A 27169-nucleotide genomic window follows, 5' to 3' on the forward strand; every position below is an offset into this window, starting at 1 on the left:
TAAAACATGAAATATGTGACTTTCATGTCCCAGGCTCCCAGTTATGGTCTGTCCCCTGTTATACCACTTCCCCTGCCTGAGGTCACCACTGCATCTGGCCACGGGCACAGACTGAGCCCACCTCTAGTCTAAACGAACCAAGAGAGGAAAAATACTTTTTCCTTTCAACCAAAACAAAGTTGGGGATTGTTCAAAGGGCTCTTTCTTACAATAACTCACAAGTTCATAGGAATGGGTGCATTTGCAGCATGCAGATCCAAACCTAGATCCAATGGTCGCAGAAAGGGTGACCCAGGTCATGAGTTCCCTCACCTCCACCTGCTGTGAGCTGATCCGGAGGTCCCTGGATCTAAGCTGGGACCATTCCCAGACTCCCCAGCTCCTCTTATGACCTACTTCCCAGTGTAGCCTTTGATTGAGCAAGGGGGGGCCCTTGGCCAAGACGCCCTACAGCAGCGGTCCCCAAACTTTTTGGCACCAGGGAACGGTTTTGTGGAAGACAGTTTATCCACAGACTGGGGGTGGGGTGGCGTGAAGTTTTGGGACGATTCAAGCGCTTTACATTTATTGTGTACTTTATTTCTATTATTATTACATTGTAATATATAATGAAATAATTCTACAACTCACCATAATGCGGAATCAGTGGGAGCCCTGAGCTTGTTTTCCTGCAACTAGATGGTCCCATCTGGGGGTGATGGGAGACAGTGACACCCAAAGTGTGTTGCTTATGTCCAGTCTACTCCGTAATCTCATTTTGGTTGCTGTCACTGCAGAAAACCCTGCTTCACAAAGACAGGATGTTGGAAATGAAAGCAGGCTTTTCTGTGCTTTTGTGGCAATCTCAGGATATTCCGCCTTGACTTTAATCCAGAAGGTATGGAGATTTGAAGTTGTCTCAAACATAATTTTAAGGCAACCATCATTTGCGATCTCAAGCAATTGATCCTCTTCTAGCACGGACAAAGTCGATTCACCCAGCTTATTCACAAATGGGTTGCAGATCCATTCCTTCCCAGTTTGGGGGTCTTTTGTGGTTGGGAAGTAATGCTCAAACTCTTTTGAAAGCTGAGATAGGTGATCATGCATCAGCTGGGAGAAAGAAGGCCCTAGTTCAGTCTCTTTCAAAATCTCTGCTAATGTTTGAAACATGTCAAAAATCACAATGTTCACTCGTCACCCCCATAATTCCAGTTTGGCTTTGAATGCAGTCACTTTATCTGCCAACTTGAACACAGCTGTCGTTCTCCCCTGAAGTGACAGACTGAGTTCGGTGAGCAGGTTGAATATGTCACACGAGTAAGCAAGTTTTGCGACCCATTCTGTGTCACCGAAATGTGCTGCCAGTGGTGACTGTTTTTCTACAAGAAATCTCTGGCGTGGCTCTCATAACTCAAAAACTCTGGCCAGTGATCTAGCTTTAGAAAGCCATCTCACTTCTGTGTATAAGAGAAGACGTGTGCTCTGTGTCCATCTCCTCACAGAGGGGCACGAACAGATGTGAGTTAAGGGCATGTACTTTAACGTCGTTGATAATTTTAACCATGTCCTGCAAAACATTGTTAAGTTCAGGTGCCATTTTTCGGCTAGCCAGCATTTTGCTAGGGATGACACAGTGAGTAGACTCACATTCAGAAGCGACCTCTTTGACCCGTAGTGAAACCAGAAAGCCGTCCAGTCATGGCAACCTCTCCGTCTGTGCATATACCAACACAAAATGACCAATTCAGTTTTCCTGATATGTAATCATTCAAAGACTTGAATAGTTCTGCAGCTGTGGTGTTGGTTGGCAACAAAAGTGCACATAACATATACTCATGCACATCCTCCTGAAAAATATATTGCACAAAAACAAGCATTGTTGCCTTGTCAACATCGGTAGACTCGTCAACCTGGATTGAGTACCACGGTGACTCATTAATCCTCTCTAACAACTGTGCCTCAATATCCTCTGCTATTTCATCAATTTGTCTAGTTATGGTGCTAGCCAAAAGAGGAACACGTGCCACCTTTTGAACTGCAGCCTCTCCTAAAAGTTCACGACACATGTCCTTAGCAGCAGGCAGGATCAACTCTTCACCAATAGTAAAGGACTTCTTAGCTTTAGCAATGCAGTAAGCCACTAAGAATGATGCTCTCAGTGCAGACACATTTGATGAAGTGGTAGCCTTCAATGATTGTTTCTGTTCTTCGTGTTCATGATTTTTTCTTTTGAAAAACTCCAAAGGCTTGTCGTTCTTTATTTTTATAAATTTATTTATTTATTTATTTTTGGCTGCATTGGGTCTTCGTTGCTGCACACGGGCTTTCTCTAGTTGCAGCGAGAGGCAGCTACTCTTCATTTTGGTGTGCGGGCTTCTCTTGTTACAGAGCAGGGGCTCTAGGTGCACGGGCTCAGTAGTTGTGGCTCGCGGGCTCTAGAGCGTAGGCTCAGTAGTTGTGGCACACGGGCTTAGTTGCTCCACGGCATGTGGGATCTTCCCAGGCCAGGGCTCAAACCCGTGTCCCCTGCCTTGGCAGGCGGATTCTTAGCCACTGCACCACCAGGGTAGTCCCCAAAGGATTGTCTTTTAATGCAGGGTGCTTGGTCTCCATGTAGCGAAGCAGTTTTGAAGGTTTCATGGCTCCGTTGGATAGCTGGTCACCACAAATTATACAAAGCAGGCTTGGAGAATGTGAATCACCTGTTGCAATGAACCCATAATTTAAGTAGGACTCTTGGTATTTCCTTTAAAATGAAGCTTTCTTTTTGTTGGCAGTCTTAGAGTCTTCTGCTCTCTCATCATTGGGTCTTTCCCTCTTTTCAAAGAAGCTCTCCAGCACTGTTTGTTTTTTACCTATCTTGGCTAGGGTTAGCTTGCGGGCTTACCAAAACTGTGACTGAGACAAGTGCGCAGTGCGGGAAAGAGGTGTGGACGGAAATGGTAAATAAAATAATGGGTGGGCCACGCATGGACTAAAGTAAGTGTTGGATTCTGACTTAAAGCCTGCCACCAGATGCAGCTGCTGTGCAACTGAAGTACATCAACTCATTTGCCACTATAAAGCCTGCCACCAGATGCAGCTTAACTGTCACTTTCCCCTCACTGATAGGGTTTTGATACGAGTCTGCAAGCAATTGCTTTATTATGGTCTCTGTGCAGTCAAACCTCTCTGCTAATGATAATCTGTATTTGCAGCCTCTCCCCAGCTCTAGCATCACCGCCTCAGCTCCACCTCAGATCATCAGGCATTAGATTCTCATAAGGAGCGCGCAGCCTAGATCCCTCGCATGCAGAGTTCACAGTAGAGTTCGTGCTCCTATGAAAATCTAATGCCGCCACTGATCTGACAGGAGGCGGAGCTCAGGCAGTAATGTGAGCGATGGGGAGCAGCTGTAAATACAGATAAAGCTTCACTCGCTCGCTTCACTCGCTCGCCTGCCGCTCACCTCCTGCTGTGAGGCCCCAGACCGGTACCAGTCAGTGGTTGGAGGGTTGAGGACCCCTGCCCTACAGGGCCCCCAGAGATTCTTCTCCTAGTTTCCAGGAATCCTGGGTTGACTTTGCCTCGAGAAGCAGTGTAAGGCAGTGGAAAAAGCAGACAAGCCTGCCTTCTAACGCTGACCTCACCACACCTATGGGCTGCATTGCTTTAAGGAAGTGGGTCTCCCTAGCTTTAAGTGGAAGTGGATACCCACCCTATGAGGATGCTGTGAAGATTAAATGAGATAATACAAATAAAGCTCCTGGTGCTCAATAAAAATATTCCCTGTTCTCTTTTTAAAAATCTTTTTGTTCATCTTCTAGAAGTTTCTATGGCCTTGGAACCCTAGAAATCCTACCCATCTACTTTGTTCCCATCTGCTCAGTTTGCCTTCATTGGAGAAGTAGGTACCGAATTGTTTCATCTTTCTAATAGCAAAGAGAGACATCTTTCTCTTCCTCATTCAAAAAGTCCACATCCTTTTGAGCTACCCTTTAAGTTTCTATTCCTTGTCTGAGGGATGCCTTCAGTTCTTAGTCCATTTTCAGAGCAGAAAAACCATTCTGTCCTAAGCCCAGAGGCTAAACAAGAATCTCCTAATTCAGGTTGTCATCCAAACTATTAGCCACTTCTCTGGATTTGCTTCCCTGTCTCATGACTATGTACCCACTTCTCTTCCTCCCCTGGGGTATGACCTTCCAGAAGTCTACGACTGCATTCACCCCAAACCAAACAACATGGTAGTAATCAGAGTACCTATAACTTCCACCAAGGAACAGAGGGGTCCTATCTCATACCAGTTTAGGCATCACCCAAAGGGGTCAAGGCGAGATAAATAACTGAAGGTACATATAACAGTTTACTACAAATTATCAATTCTCGACACTAAATGGGAACAATATGAAGTATGGATAGACAAATAATTCAGAGACTCACAGCTTCAACCAATAGTTTCAACTGTCTTGTCTTGCCAACTTTACCAACCACTAATAAACTATAAAAGTAAAAGTAAGCAATCACAATTTCTCTTCTGGCTTCTCAGCAGGAAACAGGAAAAAGATTAAAAATTGGAAAAGAAACACAGCCTTGGGTTAACAAAAATCTGGAATCTAAGCAGCCACTGGACAAATAAGAGCTGGCTTGTGTGCTCTTAATTTAATTCACCCAGCCTATGAGCAGTATCTGGACACAATCACATAGAGCCTTGTAGAACATTCCACTCAGGAGACCCACATCCTGCCAGATATGGCGGTTTTAAATAAGTCCATGATTCTTTGACACTCCTCCCTTAAAAAGATAGAGTATAATTCCCCTCCCCTTGAATGTGGACCAACTTGGTAACTCGTTTCTAATGAATGGAATGTGGCCAAAGAGAAACAACGTGACTTCCAAAGCCAGGTCACTGTGGAACAACTCACTCTGGGGGAAGCCAGTTGCCATGTCTTGAGAACACTCAATACAGGTCCCCAATGCCACGTGGAGAGGCCTCCATGGAGAAGAACTTAGGCCTCGCACCAACCAGCCACGTGACTGAGTACCTGAGAAGCCCCTCCAAAGCCAATCAAGCCTTCATATGACCCCAGCTGACATCTGACCACAAACTCCCAAGAGACTCAGGGCCAGAACAACCTGGCTAAGCCACTCCTAAATTCCAGACCCACAGAAACTGTGAGACATATAAATAAATTCATATTGTTGTTTTAAGCTACTAAATTTTGGAGTGATCTGTACACATTATCAGATAAATAATTCACCAGGTAAGTCAACAAAAGGGAATGATAATAACCATTCCCTAAGAATGTAGTTAGGCTACTTACTTTTCTCCTTCTGCCTGGGCCATAGGTAAGGGTGAAAAAAATGAATTTGTATATATATATATATATATATATATATGTCACGTCATAATGAAGAGATATAAAAAAGGTGCCAACCTCCTTAAACCCCTGTGATAAGTAAATATTATCAGGAAATGACAGTTGCGGAAAACCTATTAAATACCTCACTTGTCCACATAGGATCTCAGAGTGGTAGAAAAGGCGTAGCAGCACCACCCACTAGGCATGGCTTCTGAGGGTGTAGGCAAGGCTTCAGTACCCAGTTCTGCGCTCAGGATGAAACAAAGTGCTGTACCATGTGAGAGAACCTGGACTAGGACCCCAGTGCCATCCCCACTGCTTTAGTCCAAACTCTCCCTTTCAGGAGTCACACTCTCCAGTAATGGAGCATTCTCTCCTCTAGGGGGCAGAAGCAACCAGAGAAACACCAGACGCAAAGCTCTTTTGTTTACTTGTTATCTCAGGCTGGCTTGCTCCCCTCAAAAGCCTCTTTTCACTGATAGGTTTACTCCCTTATCAAAGTCCTTGAAAGAAAGCCACAGTCTCCCTTTCCATCCTGATATGCAGAGGTCTGGACAGAACACATGCTGTCCTGTGCCTTAATCTCTTTTCTTTATCTGGGCTCCCCGCAGGTTCTGGCTGGAGCAGCCGCTGGGCTGTCGCAAGGCAGTCAGCAGGCAGCTGCGTGATCCGGGTGAAAGAGGAACAGTCTTGGAATCACAAGATCTGAGTTTCAGTCCTGGCTCTTCCACCCACTTACTGGTCTGAACCTTGCCTGGTCCTGAAAAAAAACTAACTGGTCCTGAAATAAAACTAACTTACACTAACAGAAGAGCTAAGAAGGAGATGGGAATCTGAGGTCTAGGGCAGGAAGTCCTTACCTAATAGAACAGAAGGAAAAGGGCTAAAAGCTGGAGGTGAACCCAAAAGCCATACAGGTCCCCAAGGCCAAGTATAAGGCCAATCAGAACACCAAATCTGGATGGGCCTCAGACCAAGACGGAACATCCCTTAAACATCCCTGTGGCAACAGTCACTCAATGGACACAGCCTGAAGTCATCACAGCTGGCATTTCCCATTAACAGCACACCTTTCCTCTATCAGTTGGTGAGGACTGGTGCCAGCTGTTGTTCTTTCTTGGGCCAGCAAGAACACAGATATAGCCCAGTCTAATTTACAGGATCAGGGGGGTTGTGACAGTGTGACTTTGAACAAATTACATCTGTAGTTTATTCATATATAAAATGGATCAATACCAATGCCTATACCGTGTCCTCCAGAAGGTGGCTGAGAGGACCCATTGAGATTTCTGTCAAGATGCTTTGCAAACTGTTGAGTGCTTATTCAAATATATTAGTTTTAAAGAATATAAAGGCAGCCACTGCACCACAAATCATGCAGCCTGCCTGCGATACCTCTCTTGCATGGCATATACCTCCTTAGAACCCAGAGGGAGGTCTCTACACTCTAAACTAAAATGGACTCAGAGCAGCCAGATTCTGTGTCCCATGTATCAACAGTAACTTCCTTGTCCTTACTTGCAAATAGGGGAAGAAAAACGTGGGTGTTGAGTTTGGAAAATAAAGCTTCAACCAACCGCATTAGTCCCACTTCTCCTTCTACCCACCTGGGAAACCCCACTCCTGACCCAGCCCTATCTCTGTAAAATTCACCTGCTCCTTTATTAACTTCCTGAAATGATAAGGGATTTCTTCTGGCCTTGAAGTTAGTACAGGGCTGTTCGTGAAGGGCTAGGATCAGCATTACCCACCCGTTTGGGGACTACTGAGATGAAATCCAAAGAATTAAATAAAATGTCATGACCTCATTCATTTAGAATGTGTTTTGACCAAAAATGAGCTCACATTTATCTTGACACTATCTAAAAAAAGGGATTCATTACATAAATGTATAGAATAAATAAGAAAGAGGGGATGCTTCATCAGTCTATTCACGATCACTTATTGAGTACCTTTAATAAGCCCAGCTCAAATTACTATAAAGCACATGAATGGAACACAAGTGGGCAGGATATTCTTAGTGGAAAGGGGAGTTTTGAGGTCAAATGTGAATGAGAAATGCAAGGTTGACAAGACTTAACCAGGTTTCGTTACAGGAACACTGCTCGGAAACTTTAAGGCCAACATTCACTGCAAATCTCCTAAAGAGGAACAAATTATTTCTTAAACTCACTTGACCCCAAAACTCATGTTTTACAAAGTTCCTCTTCCTGTGTTACAGAAACACTGTGATGAGGGGATACAGATGAAGTATACAATGTAGTTCCTGTTCTTCAAGGAGCCCATAATCTTGCTAGAGAAGCAAAGTGTATAAATGTGCACAAAACAATGACTGACATGTCACACAGAACAGTAGGATTTTAGGTAAAATAGGAGATCAGAGTAGGAAAGATCAGTGTGGTCTGAGACACCTGGAGAGGAGATTACGGGAAAGGTGTAATTCAGCTGCGGCTCCAAAAACAACAGGGCAAAGGAAAGGCCCCCAAGTGGAAGGATGATGGTGAATAAAGACAGAAGAAAGAGTGAGGGAGGAAGCAGGGTTGGGGGGAGTGGGGCTTGTATAAATCTGACTTTCCATTTGTTCAGGGACATCAACAATCGGGGGTGTTACTGGACAATCCATATACACTCGAAATTATAAACTACTTTATAAATGCCTTTTTTTTTTTTTTTTAAGCACAAATGATCACTAGTAATTCCTTCTGGACTAGCTTTTCTTAGGAGAAAACAATATCAATAATAAACATGTCAGGAGAGACTTCTGTGGTCCCTCAGGTGGCCTAAAAGTCCTCTGCTTTTCCACATACCCACCACTCCTTATCCACAATTCCAAGACCCTAAAAGCTCTGAAAAACTTAGGTTCTTTTCCCTGACTCATTTTGTGGCAAAACCTTTCCTGAACTGATGAGAAGCTATTTATAGTCTTTATTCCACTTAGTGTAAATATCCATTCCTTTTGTTGTAGAAATAGTCACATATTTGATTATGGGGTACTGCCCTAGACCCCACTGGAATGTTCTATAAATTACAGTATATGGACCATGTCATCTTTCTAAACTCTTAAAACTTTAAAATTTTGAAATGCAAGGGTCCCCAGTAAGGGATCGTGGACCTATAATTCTTTATACCCTAGCTTTATGCTGTCTGTGAAAAAAGGGTTTGCTATGTAGCACTGATTTAAAGGGAAATTTCATTAGTGATGCTAGTTTTCCAACTGAATGGCTGCTTGATCTCAGAGGATGAGAATGCCCAGAAAAAAAAGCTTACCACCACAGACTTCCTGGTCTTTTGCCCCCAGGGAAGCTATCGTTAATAGTCTGCTATTCCCACATGAGTTAAGAGGGGAGACCCCACTTCCTTGGCACTCAAGCTGGCAGGCAGCAGTAGCCGCTCCATGCGAACAAAGCCTCCATCTACCATCTCATGTGTCACTTACCACGTGTCTTCAAAGCTCAGGAGCAGAGGCCACAGTGGCTGCTCCGATTCCCCTTGCTGAGATTTGTTTACATCTATCAGTGCAGGAAAATGCTACTAATTTGGGTTGTTGCCCATTCCATTAAGGGAAAATGAGGAAAGGAGGCTGGGTAACCCCAAGGAGCAGCCAAGCTCCAATCAACACCACTGCAAAGCTCTTTCCAATCAACTTCGGGCTTTCAGGACTACTGCTGCTCTGTTAGAAGAGGAAGTTTACTTACCCAAGATTTCCCAGGGAAATGTGCAGCATCTGCTAGAAGAATCTAAGCCTTAGCCTGGTTAAAAGTACAGAAAAATCTTCAAGCTTTTCAGAAAGAGCAGGGAGAAAAGAGAGGAATAAACACGTCCTCTTAAAATCTGCAAACACCAGCTTTCATTCAGCAGCCTAAAAACCAGCCAGAGCCCTAGGTCAAGGTCCAGAGTCCAAGTGTCTGTGATGTGAGGCTTTCGCTTCTCGGCTCCAAACACAAGAGCAAAAGTCCAGTGCTATGTCAGGGCACCTCGAAGCAGGGCCCCGCACAGGTCTAGCTTTGCTAGGTCTCTGACACAGGTGACGCAACACCGAGGACACCAAGCACAAAGCCACTGAACTAATTAGCCTCAAAACCTTACGTCTCCATGTCTGCTCCAAGAAGAGGTTACTGACTTCTCCAAGGATTCTTCTCAAGAATGAGCCACCAAACAATAACCTTATAACCTTATCTTTGTTCACAATGTGGCTCTGAGGCCAGACTCTACTTCATGGCCTCCATACCTGCTTCACAAAGGGCCAAGCAAGGTGGGTTTTTTTGTTTTTGTTTTTAATTTGAATAACTAATGTGTCCAAACTTTAATATGAACTTATTTCTTTTTCCTTCAGTACTCTACCAAACTTATCTTTTACTGCAGTAACATGATTTGGTGTATCAACCATACCATTCACTGCTTTTTATATTTAAGTTATTTTTTTTAACCTCTTTATTGGAGTATAATTGCTTTACATTTTTGTGTTAGTTTCTGCTGTATAACAAAGTGAATCAGCTATACGTATACATATATCCCCATATCCCCTCCCTCTTGCGTCTCCCTCCTACCCTCCCTATCCCACCCCTCTAGGTGGTCTCAAAGCACCAAGCTGATCTCCCTGTGCTATGCAGCTGCTTCCCACTAGCGATCTATTTTACATTTGGTAGTGTATATATGTCAATGCTACTCTCTCACTTAGTCCCAGCTTACCCTTCCCCCTCCCTATGTCCTCAAGTCCATTCTCTACGTCTGCGTCTTTATTCCTGTCCTGCCCCTAGTTTCTTCAGAACCATGGGTTTTTTTTTTTCGATTCCATATATATGTGTTAGCATACAGTATTTGTTTTTCTTAGTTCCCCGACCAGGGATCAAACCCACATCCCCTGCATTGGAAGGCAGATTCTTTACCACTGGGCAACCAGGGAAGTCCCAAGCATGGTGTTCTGCAATAGTAGGGGTGCAATAAACATTTATGGGATAAAGGAAGAATAAATCTGTAAAGGTTTGGGGAAATTACATACTCTTTGGATAAAAGTCTGATTTTTTTTTTGAGGACAGGAAAAGATAGGGATAAGAGAGTCTTCTAAATTCTACAGGTACAAAGGAATGGTTTTAGAAACACACCAAGACCAGTAGAGCTTACTCCTTCATTCATTCACCCAACAAATATTTACTGAGCTCCCACATACCAGGCACGGTTCCAGGTTCTGGAGACACATAGGGAAAGCTCCCCACCTGCATGGAACTTACAGCAAAGTAGCTAAAAGCAGAGGCTTTGCAGTCAAGCTTTCAAATCCCAGCTCTATTACTTAACTAGACAAGTTAGAAAGGAAGTTTATTGTGCTCTGCTTGCTCACCTTGAAAATGCGGATAATAGTACCTATCTTGCAGTAATATTTATGAAAATTAAGTGAGAATCCCTGTAAAGGAATTAGCAAAGCACCTGACACATAGTATATTTTTAATAAATTTTACACCCTGGGACTTCCCTGGTGGCGCAATGGTTAAGAATCTGCCTGCCAATGCAAGGGACATGGGTTCGATCCCTGGTCCGGGAAGATCCCACATGCTGTGGAGCAACTAAACCCGTGCGCCACAACTACTGAGCCTGCGCTCTAGAGCCCGAGACCTACAACTACTGAGCCCGAGCACCACAACTACTGAAGACGGCGTGCCCTAGAGCCTGTGCTCCGCAACAAGAGAAGCCACCTCAATAAGAAGCCCACACGAGGATTAACCAAGATGGCGGAGTAGAAGGACGTGCTCTCACTCCCTCTTGCGAGAGCACCAGAATCACAACTGGCTGCTGGACAATCATTGACATGAAGACCCTGGACTTCACCAAGGAGGATACCCCACGTCCAAGGACAGAGGAGAAGCCACAGTGAGACGGTAGGAGGGGCGCAATCAGAGTAAAATCAAATCCCATAACTGCTGGGTGGGTGACTCACAGACTGGCGAACACTTATACCACAGAAGTCCACCCACTGGAGTGAAGGTTCTGAGCCCCATGTCAGGCTTCCCAACCTGGGGGTCCGGCAACGGGAGGAGGAATTCCTAGAGAATCAGACTTTGAAGCCTAGTGGGAATTGATTGGAGGACTTTGACAGGACTGGGGGAAACAGAGACCCCACTCTTGGAGGGCACACACAAAGTAATGTGTGCATCGGGACCCAGGGGAAGGAGCAGTGACCCTGGGGGAGACTGAACCAGACCTACCTGCTGGTGTTGGGGGGTCTCCTGCAGAGGCGAGTGGTGGCTCTGTTTCACCGTGGGGATAAGGACACTGGCAGCAGAGGTTCTGGGAAGTTCTCCTTGGCATGAGCCCTCCCAGAGTCTGCCATTAACCCCACCAAAGAGCACGGGTAGGCTCCAGTGTTGGGTTGCCTCAGGCAAAACAACCAACAGGGAGGGAACCCAGCCCCACCCATCAACAGTCAAGTGGATTAAGGTATTACTGAGCTCTGACCGCCACAGCAACAGTCAGCCCTACCCACCACCAGAGCCTCCCATCAAGCCTCTTAGATAGCCTCAACCACCAGAGGGCAGACAGCAGAAGCAAGAAAAACTACAATCCTGCAGCCTGTGGACCAAAAACCACAGCTACAGAAAGATAGAGAAGACGAAAAGGCAGAGGGCTATGTACCAGATGAAGGAACAAGAAAAAAACCCAGAAAAACAACTAAATGAAGTGGAGATAGGCAACCTTCCAGAAAAAGAATTCAGAATAATGATAGTGAACATGATCCAGGACCTCGGAATAAGAATGGAGGCAAAGATTGAGAAGATGCAAGAAATGATTAACAAAGACCTAGAAGAATTAAAGAACAAACAAACAGAGATGACCAATACAATAACTGAAATGAAAACTACACTAGAAGGAATCAATAGCAGAATAACTGAGGCAGAAGAACGGATAAGTGACCTGCAAGACAGAATGGTGGAATTCACTGCTGCGGAACAGACTAAAGAAAAAAGAATGAAAAGAAATGAAGACAGCCTAAGAGACCTCTGGGACAACATTAAACGCAACAACATTCGCATTATAGGGATCCCAGAAGGTGAAGAGAGAGAGAAAGGACCAGAGAAAATATTTGAAGAGATTATAGTCGAAAACTTCCCTAACATGGGAAAGGAAATAGCCACCCAAGTCCAGGAAGCGCAGAGAGTCCCATACAGCATAAACCCAAGGAGAAACACACCGAGACACATAGTAATCAAAGTGGCAAAAATTAAAGACAAAGAAAAATTATTGAAAGCAGCAAGGGAAAAACGACACATAACATACAAGGGAACTCCCATAAGGTTAACAGCTGATTTCTCAGCAGAAACTCTGCAAGCCAGAAGGGAGTGGCATGATATACTTAAAGTGATGAAAGGGAAGAACCTACAACCAAGATTACTCTACCCGGCAAGGATCTCATTTAGATTTGATGGAGAAATCAAAAGCTTTACAGACAAGCAAAAGCTAAGAGAATTCAGCACCACCAAACCAGCTCTACAACAAATGCTAAAGGAACTTCTCTAAGTGGGAAACACAAGAGAAGAAAAGGACCTACAAAAACAAACCCAAAACAATTAAGAAAATGGTCATAGGAACATACATATCGATAATTACCTTAAACGTGAATGGATTAAATGCCCCAACCAAAAGACATAGACTGGTTGAATGGATACAAAAACAAGACCCATATATATGCTGTCTACAAGAGACCCACTTTAGACCTAGGGACACATACAGACTGAAAGTGAGGGGATGGAAAAAGATATTCCATGCAAATGGAAATCAAAAGAAAGCTGGAGTAGCTATACTCATATCAGATAAAATAGACTTTAAAATAAAGAATGTTACAAGAGACAAGGAAGGACACTACATAATGATCCAGGGATCAATCCAAGAAGAAGATATAACAATTATAAATATATATGCACCCAACATAGGAGCACCTCAATACATAAGGCAACTGCTAACAGCCATAAAAGAGGAAATCGACAGTAACACAATCATAGTGGGGGACTTTAACACCTCACTTACACCAATGGACAGATCATCCAAAATGAAAATAAATAAGGAAACAGAAGCTTTAAATGACACAATAGACCAGATAGATTTAATTGATATATATAGGTCATTCCATCCAAAAACAGCAGATTACACGTTCTTCTCAAGTGCGCACGGAACATTCTCCAGGATAGATCACATCTTGGGTCACAAATCAAGCCTCAGTAAATTTAAGAAAATTGAAATCATATCAAGCATCTTTTCTGACCACAACGCTATGAGATTAGAAATGAATTACAGGGAAAAAAACGTAAAAAAGACAAACACACGGAGGCTAAACAATACGTTACTAAATAACCAAGAGATCACTGAAGAAATCAAAGAGGAAATCAAAAAATACCTAGAGACAAATGACAATGAAAACACGACGACCCAAAACCTATGGGATGCAGCAAAAGCGGTCCTAAGAGGGAAGTTTATAGCTATACAAGCCTACCTAAAGAAACAAGAAAAATCTCAAGTAAACAATCTAACCTTACACCTAAAGAAACTAGAGAAAGAAGAACAAACAAAACCCAAAGTTAGCAGAAGGAAAGAAATCATAAAGATCAGAGCAGAAATAAATGAAATAGAAACAAAGAAAACAATAGCAAAGATCAATAAAACTAAAAGTTGGTTCTTTAAGAAGATAAACAAAATTGATAAGCCATTAGCCAGACTCATCAAGAAAAAGAGGGAGAGGACTCAAATCAATAAAATCAGAAATGAAAAAGGAGAAGTTACAACAGACACCGCAGAAATACAAAGCATCCTAAGAGACTACTACAAGCAACTTTATGCCAATAAAATGGACAACCTGGAAGAAATGGACAAATTCTTAGAAAGGTATAACCTTCCAAGACTGAACCAGGAAGAAACAGAAAATATGAACAGACCAATCACAAGTAATGAAATTGAAACTGTGATTAAAAATCTTCCAACAAACAAAAGTCCAGGACCAGATGGCTTCACAGGTGAATTCTATCAAACATTTAGAGAAGAGCTAACACCCATCCTTCTCAAACTCTTCCAAAGAATTGCAGAGGAAGGAACACTCCCAAACTCATTCTATGAGGCCACCATCACCCTGATACCAAAACCAGACAAAGACACTACAAAAAAAGAAAATTACAGACCAATATCACTGATGAATATAGATGCAAAAATCCTCAACAAAATACTAGCAAACAGAATCCAACAACACATTAAAAGGATCATACACCACAATCAAGTGGGATTTATCCCAGAGATGCAAGGATTCTTCAATATACGCAAGTCAATCAATGTGATACACCATATTAACAAATTGAAGAATAAAAACCATATGATCATCTCAATAGATGCAGAAAAAGCTTTTGACAAAATTCAACACCCATTCATGATAAAAACTCTCCAGAAAGTGGGCATAGAGGGAACCTACCTCAACATAATAAAGGCCATATATGACAAACCCACAGCAAACATCATTCTCAATGGTGAAAAACTGAAAGCATTTCCTCTAAGATCAGGAACGAGACAAGGATGTCCACTCTCACCACTATTATTCAACATAGTTCTGGAAGTCCTAGCCACGGCAATCAGAGAAGAAAAAGAAATAAAAGGAATACAAATTGGAAAAGAAGAAGTAAAACTGTCACTGTTTGCGGATGACATGATACTATACATAGAGAATCCTAAAACTGCCACCAGAAAACTGCTACAGCTAATTAATGAATATGGTAAAGTTGCAGGATACAAAATTAATGCACAGAAATCTCTTGCATTCCTATACACTAAGGATGAAAAATCTGAAAGAGAAATTATGGAAACACTCCCATTTACCATTGCAACAAAAAGAATAAAATACCTAGGAATAAACCTACCTAGGGAGACAAAAGACCTGTATGCAGAAAACTATAAGACACTGATGAAAGAAATTAAAGATGATACCAACAGATGGAGAGATATACCATGTTCTTGGATTGGAAGAATCAACACTGTGAAAATGAGTATACTACCCAAAGCAATCTACAGATTCAATGCAATCCCTATCAAATTACCAATGGCATTTTTTACGGAGCTAGAACAAATCATCTTAAAATTTGTATGGAGACACAAAAGACCCCGAATAGCCAAAGCAGTCTTGAGGCAAAAAAATGGAGCTGGAGGAATCAGACTCCCTGACTTCCGACTATACTACAAAGCTACAGTAATCAAGACAATATGGTACTGGCACAAAAACAGAAACATAGATCAATGGAACAAGATAGAAAGCCCAGAGATTAACCCACGCACCTATGGTCAACTAATCTATGACAAAGGAGGCAAAGATATACAATGGAGAAAAGACAGTCTCTTCAATAAGTGGTGCTGGGAAAACTGGACAGCTACATGTAAAAGAATGAAATTAGAATACTCCCTAACACCATACACAAAAATAAACTCAAAATGGATTAGAGACCTAAATATAAGACTGGACACTATAAAACTCTTAGAGGAAAACATAGGAAGAACACTCTTTGACATAAATCACAGCAAGATCTTTTTTGATCCACCTCCTAGAGTAATGGAAATAAAAACAAAAATAAACAAGTGGGACCTAATGAAACTTCAAAGCTTTTGCACAGCAAAGGAAACAATAAACAAGACGAAAAGACAACCCTCAGAATGGGAGAAAATATTTGCAAATGAATCAACGGACAAAGGATTAATCTCCAAAATATATAAACAGCTCATTCAGCTCAATATCAAAGAAACAAACACCCCAATCCAAAAATGGGCAGAAGACCTAAATAGACATTTCTCCAAAGAAGACATACAGACGGCCACGAAGCACATGAAAAGATGCTCAACATCACTAATTATTAGGGAAATGCAAATCAAAACTACAATGAGGTATCACCTCACTCCTGTTAGAATGGGCATCATCAGAAAATCTACAAACAACAAATGCTGGAGAGGGTGTGGAGAAAAGGGAACCCTCTTGCACTGTTGGTGGGAATGTAAATTGATACAGCCACTATGGAGAACAATATGGAGGTTCCTTAAAAAACTAAAAATAGAATTACCATATGACCCAGCAATCCCACTACTGGGCATATACCCAGAGAAAACCGTAATTCAAAAAGACACATGCACCCGAATGTTCATTGCAGCACTATTTACAATAGCCAGGTCATGGAAACAACCTAAATGCCCATCAACAGACGAATGGATAAAGAAGTTGTGGTACATATATACAATGGAATATTACTCAGCCATAAAAAGGAACGAAATTGAGTCATTTGTTGAGACGTGGATGGATCTAGAGACTGTCATACAGAGTGAAGTAAGTCAGAAAGAGAAAAACAAATATCGTATATTAATGCATGTATGTGGAACCTAGAAAAATGGTACAGATGAGCCAGTTTGCAGGGCAGAAGTTGAGACACAGATGTAGAGAATGGACATATGGACACCAAGGGGGGAAAACTGCGGTGAGGTGGGGATGGTGGTGTGCTGAATTGGGCGATTGGGATCGACATGTATACACTGATGTGTATAAAATTGATGCCTAATAAGAACCTGCAGTATAAAAAAACAAACAAAACAACTAATACTAAACTTTCATTGGGTTATTTGTATGGAAATACGTTAATATAAATGTTTCAGACATTACATGAAATTTCTAAAAATCTTATATTTGTATTTGTATGGAAATATGTTAATATAAATGTTTCAGACATTGCATGAAATTTCTAAAAATCTTATATGTTCTGGTATAATGTTATAAGTAATAATCCTAGTTATTACTTTAAAATGTATATCTCAGAAATAACTAATTTTCTTATCAACTGCATTATTATGAACTTTCATCAAATCTTTAACCGTGGTCATTTTTAAGTCTTTTGTCATTTACAGACAGTTCTGGGTGTACTCTGATGATTTTGCAAATATGTTCCTATAAAAGGGTTTCATCTTCAAGAAATTCATGGAAAAGACTCTGACAAGTACAGGTTTCTGGTAACTGACTGTACTGCTGAACTGAATGAATAAGCATTTTCAGAACTCTAATGAAAAACTGATGAACTCATAAAAGTACTAACAAAAGATGAAGATGAAAAAAAAAATTAATTACATGGGACTGAGTGAACTGATGAGGATGAGTATAATTTGTGTGACTTTCTGTCTGAATTTAAAAAAAAAAAAATCCCACAAGGACTGAGAGGCAAAGAATATACAAATCAATTTTCACTGCAAAGTAAAGGAGCTGTTACAGTGGAGGATTACTGGACTGAATGTCAATATTATGACATAGTATGAGTGTGTTTCATGTTTGGTAATTGCAATCAGTGTTGCTTTTGTTGTGGTCATCCATGTACAATGCTTGGTGTCAGTCTATTTATCTCTTGTAAAAATAAAATACAGTGTGTGTGTGTGAAAAAAAATAAATAAATAAATAAACTCAAAATGGATTAGAGACCTAAATATAAGACTGGACACTATAAAACTCTTAGAGGAAAACATAGGAAGAACACTCTGACATAAATCACAGCAAGATCTTTTTTGATCCACCTCCTAGAGTAATGGAAATAAAAACAAAAATAAACAAGTGGGACCTAATGAAACTTCAAAGCTTTTGCACAGCAAAGGAAACCATAAACAAGACGAAAAGACAACCCTCAGAATGGGAGAAAATATTTGCAAATGAATCAATGGACAAAGGATTAATCTCCAAAATATATAAACAGCTCATTCAGCTCAATATTAAAGAAACAAACACCCCAATCCAAAAATGGGCAGAAGACCTAAATAGACATTTCTCCAAAGAAGACATACAGACGGCCACGAAGCACATGAAAAGATGCTCAACATCACTAATTATTAGGGAAATGCAAATCAAAACTACAATGAGGTATCACCTCACTCCTGTTAGAATGGGCATCATCAGAAAATCTACAAACAACAAATGCTGGAGAGGGTGTGGAGAAAAGGGAAACCTCTTGCACTGTTGGTGGGAATGTAAATTGATACAGCCACTATGGAGAACAATATGGAGGTTCCTTAAAAAACTAAAAATAGAATTACCATATGACCCAGCAATCCCACTACTGGGCATATACCCAGAGAAAACCGTAATTCAAAAAGACACATGTACCCGAATGTTCATTGCAGCACTATTTACAATAGCCAGGTCATGGAAGCAACCTAAATGCCCATCGACAGACGAATGGATAAAGAAGTTGTGGTACATACATACAATGGAATATTACTCAGCCATAAAAAGGAACGAAATTGAGTCATTTGTTGAGACGTGGATGGATCTAGAGACTGTCATACAGAGTGAAGTAAGTCAGAAAGAGAAAAACAAATATCGTATATTAATGCATGTATGTGGAACCTAGAAAAATGGTACAGATGAGCCAGTTTGCAGGGCAGAAGTTGAGACACAGATGTAGAGAATGGACATATGGACACCAAGGGGGGGAAAACTGCGGTGGGGTGGGGATGGTGGTGTGCTGAATTGGGCGATTGGGATTGACATGTATACACTGATGTGTATAAAATTGATGCCTAATAAGAACCTGCAGTATAAAAAAACAAACAAAACAACTAATACTAAACTTTCATTGGGTTATTTGTATGGAAATATGTTAATATAAATGTTTCAGACATTACATGAAATTTCTAAAAAAAAAAAAAAAAAAAACGCCCACACGCCGCAACGAAGAGTAGCCCCCACTCACCACAACTAGAGAAAGCCCACACGCAACGAAGACCCAACACAGCAAAAAAAAAAAAAAAAAAAAATTTACACCCTGATCACTACCACCCTCAAGTTAGTCTTATCATATTATTGTTAGTTTCTTTCTTTTTTTTTTTTTTTATGGGTTTGACAGAGTTAGATCCTTAGGAAGAGAGAACAATTAGTGGGCTGCTGAAATGGCCCTGAGCAAGAAGCTATGAAGAGGAAGAGAATTTGAGACAGTTTTAAAAAAAGGTGGTGAGGGGTGCGGTATTTACCAGCAATGCCACTCAGGAGAATTGAAAATATATGTCCACGCAAAAACTTGTATTAGTCAGGGTTCTCCAGAGAAAAGAACCAATAAGATAATACAGTGATATGTATAAGAGATTTATTACAGGAAGTGAGAGCCCTCGTTTCTAGTAATAATGTTTTTTGGGTTTTTTTTTTAAGAAGAAAGCAGTTTCTTTTTTTTTAATTTATTTATTTATTTTTGGCTGTGTTGGGTCTTTGTTTCTGTGCGAGGGCTTTCTCTAGTTGCGGCAAGCGGGGGTCACTCTTCATCGCGGTGCATGGGCCTCTCACTATCGCGGCCTCTCTTGTTGCGGAGCACAGGCTCCAGATACTCAGGCTCAGTAGTTGTGGCTCACGGGCCTAGTTGCTCCGCGGCACGTGGGATCTTCCCGGACCAGGGCTTGAACCCATGTCCCCTGCATTAGCAGGCAGATTATCAACCACTGCGCCACCAGGGAAGCCCTGTAATAATGTTTATTGCCAGACTCCTGCACTCCTCCGAAATGTTCAGCGTTAACCAAGTGAGAAAGTTAACTAGGGAAGAGACAAAGGAAACCCCACAGAATCATCTAGACGAACTGGGCTGTTAGGAAATGAAGAAATGAAAAGTGTTGCACATAATTAAGACTACTGTCAATCCAAGCAGGATTCCCAGCCCGGAGTCCTCAGAGAAAAATCGCTGGGAGGGGAATTGGAAAATGAAGTGCTGGAGGCCTAGAGCAGGAGTGTGAGAAGAAACTGTGTCTTCCATTTCACGTTAATTAATACTCTCCTGCCGTTCTGAGTCTCAGCTGGGTGTATAAATGGATTCAGGACCCGTCAGCTGATAAAAGCCACAGCACAACAGAAGTAAGAGCGTGCTATCTGGTTTCTTTACCTGTCAGTTAGCCACCTGAGCCCAAGGGCGTTGTAGATGTGGCCTCAAGCCCAGTTATTTGTATTGTTCCCAGAGGCAGGGAGAGCTTGAGTCAAGGAAGCAGACGTACAAATGCACCTCAGGCCAACACCTGTTCTTACCTCATTAAAGATGCCCCTGCTCCAGCTCCTAGAGATTCTGATTCTACGCTCCTTTCCATTTTTCTCTCCCATCAGGCCTTGCCACTCTCTGCCCTCCCTCCCCCTGGCATTTGTGTTCAGATTCTCTTTCTCTGTCAGGCCCGCTCATACCATGACTAGTAGGAATAGTCTCCCCAGCTATCCACCTGCGTATGTCCCCAGAAGTTACCCCCTCTTGGGGTTACCCCTTCTATTCCAGTTAGCCCCAGGCTATGGGGACCTGCCCCACTCCCCTATAAGCCCAGAACAGGCCTCAGGACCCCAGTTCTCTGGTCTCTCACTTGTCTGGGTCAGGCTCCACGTACCAAGCACAAAGCCATGGCAAGTTCTAGCTCAGTGGTTTGCAACTAAAATTAAACAAACAAAATGTACAAATAACATTAACTGGCATTTAGTACGTGCTTACAGTGTGTGTGTCAGGCACTGCCCTAAGTTCTTTACAGGTAGGACTCACTCACTCCTCCCAACCTCCCTATGAGGTGGGTCCTGTTATTAACTCATTTTACAGAAGAAAAACTGAGCTACAGAGAGGCTAGAAAGACTGCCACAGGTAACACGCTAGGCCATGGCAGAGCCATGATTCAAACCCACACAGTCGTATTCCAGGGCTCAACTCTGATCACAATCTTATAACACAGAAAAATACAAATATACACTCAGTCCCTGCCTAAAAGATGCCTCTAACTCAGCAAGGGAAGCAGACAGTGGATTATAGCCACAAATTCACAAGTCATGGCTTTATCTTTGTGATTCCCCTCATACAACAGATACACATCCTGCACCAAGTCCAGTTGGGAACTTCCTGCTAACGCATGAAGCAGAACTGATTACAACCAAAAGAGGAGGACAATTACACAATCTCTTTTAAAGCAGGAAGTTACTCACTGAGAAAATATTTTCTCATTCTTTTGTGAATACTAATGGCTAAAACAGAAAGAACACATCTTGTACATCAACCACACCTCAATTTAAGAAAAATAAAATTAAATAAATAAATAAAGGACACATCTATAGCTCAGGAGATAGCATTTCTCACATCCAACCAAATATAGGCCATGAGAAAGTGAGATCATACCCAAAATCCTGGGAAATTCAGCCTAATATTTCCTAATTTGATCTTCTCTTGGATTCTCGTCCCATAAAACTCACCATGGTAACATTCTAAGTGAGCCTAGAAGACAGTTCTGACTCATTCTAAGAGAATGTTGAGAAGCTGGACAACTGTGGAAATAGAACGAGCAATCCTTTCAAGAAAGAGATAGGGATTTCCCTTGTGGCGCCTCGGTTGAGAATCCGCCTGCCAGTGCCGGGGGGCATGGGTTCAAGCCCTGGTCCTGGAGGATCCCACATGCCGCAGAGCAATTGGGCCCGTGCGCCACAGCTACTGAGCCTGCGCTCTAGAACCCGCGAGCCACAACTACTGAAGCCTGTGCTCCTAGAGCCCGTGCTCCGCAACAAGAGAAGCCACCGCAATGAGAAGCCCACGCACCGCAACAAAGAGTAGCCACCGCTCGCCGCAACTAGAGAAAGCCTGCGTGCAGCAACGAAGACCCAACGCAGCCAAAAATAAACAAATAAATTTATTTAAAATAAATAAATTAATTTTTTTTTTAAAAAGAAAGAGATAAATAATTAAACCAAATGTTATTGTACTTATCTAGGCTCTTATTGTTCTCTTTTGATGCACCATCAGTGACTAATTCAGTTCGAGTCAGACATCCAACAACTGAGCAAAAGAATCGATTCAGATCCAAAGAAAGATGACACACAGGTAGTACACACTCAGGCCAATAACCAAAGTCCAGGGTGACAGAACTAAGGGACACATTGCCTCTAAGGGAACACAAATTTATCCTATTTTTAATGTTCCCCAGAAAAGCTTTCAGAGTCTATCTAGGTGAAATGATGGGGTATCTGATAATACTGAAGCCCAGAACACTTTCCATTTTAAACCCCCCTTTGGATCCCAGGACTCCTCCCTGCCACAGCAGCCAGCATGGAAAGACAAGACTGAAGCTCACCAACTTTCACAAAGTTTGCCTTTGTGCCAGAGACAACGCTATGTGTTCCCCCAACCTCCTTTCATTTTCCTCCTGACACACAACTTGTCTACTGTGGTTGGATGGGGCACATGAGTTCTAACCAAAGGAATGAGGGTGGAAATGATTCATGTCACTTTCAGGCCTGTCCCTAAAGTCTCTTGTGAGAACTTCCACTCGCTTCCTTCATCCACCAGCCAGATATAGAGGATCCTGAGGAAAACTCCAAGCCCTCCGATGATGAGCACATGCAACAAAGCACTACAGTACCACCCACACCAGACTGCAACATGAGTGAGAAACTACCCTTCATGTGTGAAACCACATTTTGGCATCGGTTTGTTACAGCAGCTAGTGTGGATCACTCGCTGAATACAGCTTGTGTGTGCCGTGATCTCACTGTGGGAGCATCAGTTCATCTGGAAAATTCACACCTACCTGTGTCATTGCCAATGCAATCAATTATCAGGCAGATGCCCAGGGGCTTGCTCTGCATCTTATATCTCTCTTCCAGTACGTGCTGGAAAGGAAAGCAGGGATTGTTAAAGACCCTAAACATTGTTCTTTTCCTCAAGGTTCCACCCATATGATCTTTTCTTTTGGATTTCCTTAAATTTCCTTTTGGCAGGTGAGTCACTCAATAGACACAGGCTGAAGTCATCACGGCTGACATTTCCCTTCAATATCAACAAGCTACTTCAGTTTCTATTTAATTTTAATAAAAATTGCAGTCTCTTTACGCATGTCGTAGCTTTGTGGGATAAAGATAATTTAAAACACAGAGAAAAGATGGGTCATATGTTTCCACAGTAACCTGAGATTGTGCAAGTGATATCTTTCCAAACCAATACAAAAGGAGGCCTTTCTATTATGGAGAAGAGGTATCAGCATAGAAAAAGTCAGACCAAGTCAAGGTTCAGTGTCACTGCTTACTTATATATTCAGCAATCACTCAGCTGAGAAGAGAAATGCCACTTTGGAATTTTCCTGCATTCCAAAGTTCACTAATGCAATCCACTTGAACATCTTTCTCTTTGCTACATCCAAGGCTCCCCTTTAGAACAGAAGAGTTCTCAGAATAGCACACCCTCAGCATCCTATTGTTACAAAGAATTCTTAATGGACAGATATTTTTAAAGCCATCAGTGTTCTCCACAGATACTGTGCTTGCAATACAATACTAAATCAGATCATTTATTCTGTACCTGAGGTAAAAATGCTTCTGATTCCTGAATGGATGTCTTCACTGGTTCTCCTGGGGGATGAGAGAGAAATCATTTACAAAGCTGAAGGAGAATTAGCCCTAATCCTAGTTCCTGCAGGCTGCGTTTCTTTATGTCACACCATTTTTCTTTCCCTATTTTCTTCCGCCTACTGTCTTTTCTTTCCCCAGCTATACTCAGCCCCAAGCTTCTAATCTCACACTGAAAAACCTAACTGATAAGAAAACACAAGTCCCCATGCTAAACAGGGGTTATGTAGAAAAACTGCTTAAATAGAAGTATAAGAAGGCTCTCCCTTGCCCTTCTCCAGGTAAGGACCCAGTGACTGGTGAGGTTTTAACCTGATAGGGAGAATTTAATAAATTAACCACCCAACAATATCAATAGCTTTACTGCATGTGCTGAAATTGTGCACAATGCCTCAAGGGAACAACCTTAGAGACACAGAGAAGGGAAAGCTTTTGTGGGTTTGCCACTTATAGAACAGATGGCCATGTTTTCTTAGTCCAGTGATATTGGGAGATCATAAAATAAAATGTCAATGGTAAGATAGGGGACAGTGGGCTTAGCAAATATAGATGAACCTAGAGCAACCTCTGTAGATAAAAAATGACTTTACTAGTCCCAGGGAGGTGGAAAAACCACCAGTTTTGAAGCCATAAAGGGCTGGCTGAAACCCTAGCACCATCACTAACAAGTCCTGTGATCTTGGGCAAGTTTCTGAAGTCTCAGGGTGTGTTGGGTTTTGTTTTGTCTTGTTTTGTTTTTTAATCTCAGAGATGAGCATCTAATTTATGACTGCTGCAAAAATGAGAAATAATGTCTAAAGACAGGCAAAGAAAATGCCAATATTTGGTAAGGTTTGGGGGAAATGAGCACTTTCAAATGGTAATGCTGTATAAGTTGAAACAGTCTTTTTAAAGGACAATTAGCAATACCCTTTAAACCAACATTCTGCTTCTAGAAGTTTATCCTAAGGAAATAATAGAGCGCGTGTGCAAAAATGTCAAGGAGATGTACTGAAGGACTGTTTGTAATGGCCCTAAGCTAGAAAGAAACTAAAAGCCTACCAACACGAAACTGGTTAAATAAATTATGATACCTACGATGGAATACTACACAATGTTAAAAAGGATACGAGAAATCTTTATGTATTTGACATGAAAAGATATGCAGGATGTATTAAGTGAAAAATAGATTACTGAATAATATTATAATAAGGAGCCAACGTACTTAAAAATTTTACATGTGTTTGTGTGCGTATACCTACATGTACTTACTAGAGGTACACAGATCAAACATTAATAGTGGTTATGTCTGATACTCAGAATTAAGAGGAAATTTCACTTTATCTTTTTGTATTTCAGCAATCATGGCTTAACAGAATTAAAAAAACACACAAAATAATATAGTAATATGTCCATCTCAGTTCAGGGCACTTAGCACTTACTAAGAGTGCTTAATAAATTGTAGTTATTATCATCATCATCCAATTGAAATCTATTTGGAAGTCCAAAATAATATGAATACTTGGTTTGATTATTTTAAACTTCTATTAGATTAGGGTCAAGTTATCAGGATGCTTTTCTCTTTTACTAGCAAATGAACCACATCCAGGCAAAAGCAGGCAACTAGCTCTCCTAAGGATCTGCAGGGCTGTTGCGAGCCTCACTTACCTCACCTGTTTAATTACCATCAAGGATAAACCTGCCATCAGGGAGCCCAATGGAAAAAACACTGATTATTATTATTTTTTTTATTATTATTATTTTTGGCTGTGTTGGGTCTTCGTTTCTGTGCGAGGGTTTTCTCTAGTTGCGGCAAGTGGGGGCCACTCTTCATCGCGGTGCGCGGGCCTCTCACTGTCGCGGCCTCTCTTGTTGCGGAGCACAGGCTCCAGACGCGCAGGCTCAGTAGTTGTGGCTCACGGGCCTAGTTGCTCCGCGGCATGTGGGATCTTCCCAGACCAGGGCTCGAAGCCATGTCCCCTGCATTGGCAGGCAGATTCTCAACCACTGCGCCACTAGGGAAGCCCAACACTGATTATTTTAAATTCCTATCCAAATCTACCAGGTTTCCCATTTTAAACAGCTAATTCTCACCACCTCACCAGTGTTTTAAGAAACATACTGTCACCTCAGAAATTAATTTGCTCCTCAACAGCTTTTGCTGGAGAGCTGACTTTTACATAGGGAATGCTGGGCATGAGCTGCTCCATCTGGCTGAGCTGGGCAGAAGGCTTGCAGGTGCACACAGACAGCATGTTGGCTGAGTCATGAGGTGTTGCCATATAGAGGAGGTTTCCATCAGGCCACTGCCCTGCTCTCTACATTCAGGATCGCCCCTGCACACAAATTCCAAGCTCCTCAGGGAAGACTGAGTCCTCCTTACCTGTCTATGCAGCCCCACCTCCGGGAGTTCTTAAGTACTACACTAAGAGACTGAGTCTCAGCCCTCACTTCAAGGAGGACTCAAGACAAGCAAAAAATACACTTCTTGAAAATGTTGGGATCAAGTGCTGATGTTTTAAGAGTGATGAGAGGGATCTTAAATCCCTTAAATCTTATGGTTGAAATGACTAGGTGTTTTTTTTTTCTTCCTTTCTTTGTAGGGGTGGGGAATGTCATCTGTACAGTATCTAGATTTATTAAATGGGCTATAAAACAAGATCTTAGTAATCTTTCTTCTTCCTGCTGCTAGATATTTGGTTTAACATGGCTCATTACCATGGCTAGATTAATGTTTAACATGACCTGGTTATAGTTCTATTTCAGGTATAAATGTTATATCTCTTAAAAAATATAGTCAAGATGATGAAGCTGATAAAGTAAGAGGTGTTTAAATTCAAATAAGCTAATTTGATGGATAACTAGAAATGCCAGTGAATACATTTTAAGAGTTTAACTGTATTTTATTTTGAGAACTTAATTAAAATATGTAGATAAAAGAAAGGCAACTCTAAAAATGCAACATTCTGTACTTGAATTATCAATCATTTATAAAGAATGAATATAAAGAAAAGCTGGTCTTACTCTGAATGTCAGGTTGTCCCATCATGAGTCTGTGTTCTTTACTCCTCCCATTCTGGAGCTTCAAATATAAAAAATAAGGTCACACTCCCTGTTCATTTTTCAGAGACATTATATTACACCTCTTTAAATATCTCGATAGGATTCTTACCCAAGAAAAAATAAAAATATCACATTCACTGTTAAATTATCTAAAGAAGGCTAGCAAGAGCCATTAACTCCATAAATCCATATTCTATAGCCAAAGTAGCAATTCAAAGTGAAAATACAATGAATGTGTAAATATGCTCAACTAGCATTTAGAATATGGTATAGGAAGAGTTGCTACAATAGCTCCAAGTTAGAACAAGCTGTTGGAACATGCAATTGACATTCAACCTGATCTTTAACACAGAGGCAAGGTACAGTATGGTTAAGAGTGGGAGAGGGATTCTGCCACTTACTAGCTATGTAACTTTGAGCAAGTTCTTTAACTATATGTCTG

The 27169-nt window shown here is 41.6% G+C and overlaps 1 protein-coding gene across 7 annotated transcripts in view; it reads right to left on the reverse strand.

Moving 5' to 3' along the window:
• CFLAR (CASP8 and FADD like apoptosis regulator) overlaps positions 1–27169 on the reverse strand; it is a 70417-nt gene that overhangs the window by 20970 nt on the left and 22278 nt on the right. For all 7 annotated transcript variants that reach the window (XM_059928462.1, XM_059928458.1, XM_059928461.1 and 4 more), the window contains 3 exons: positions 26689–26746; positions 23639–23688; positions 22872–22953 (listed from right to left, as the gene is read on the reverse strand). In XM_059928462.1, the coding sequence (XP_059784445.1) occupies positions 22872–22953; positions 23639–23688; positions 26689–26746 (190 nt within the window). The remainder of the gene's footprint in view (positions 1–22871; positions 22954–23638; positions 23689–26688; positions 26747–27169) is intronic.

The sequence above is a fragment of the Balaenoptera ricei genome, chromosome 7 (assembly GCF_028023285.1).
Source record: "Balaenoptera ricei isolate mBalRic1 chromosome 7, mBalRic1.hap2, whole genome shotgun sequence".
NCBI classification, from domain to species: domain Eukaryota; kingdom Metazoa; phylum Chordata; class Mammalia; order Artiodactyla; family Balaenopteridae; genus Balaenoptera; species Balaenoptera ricei.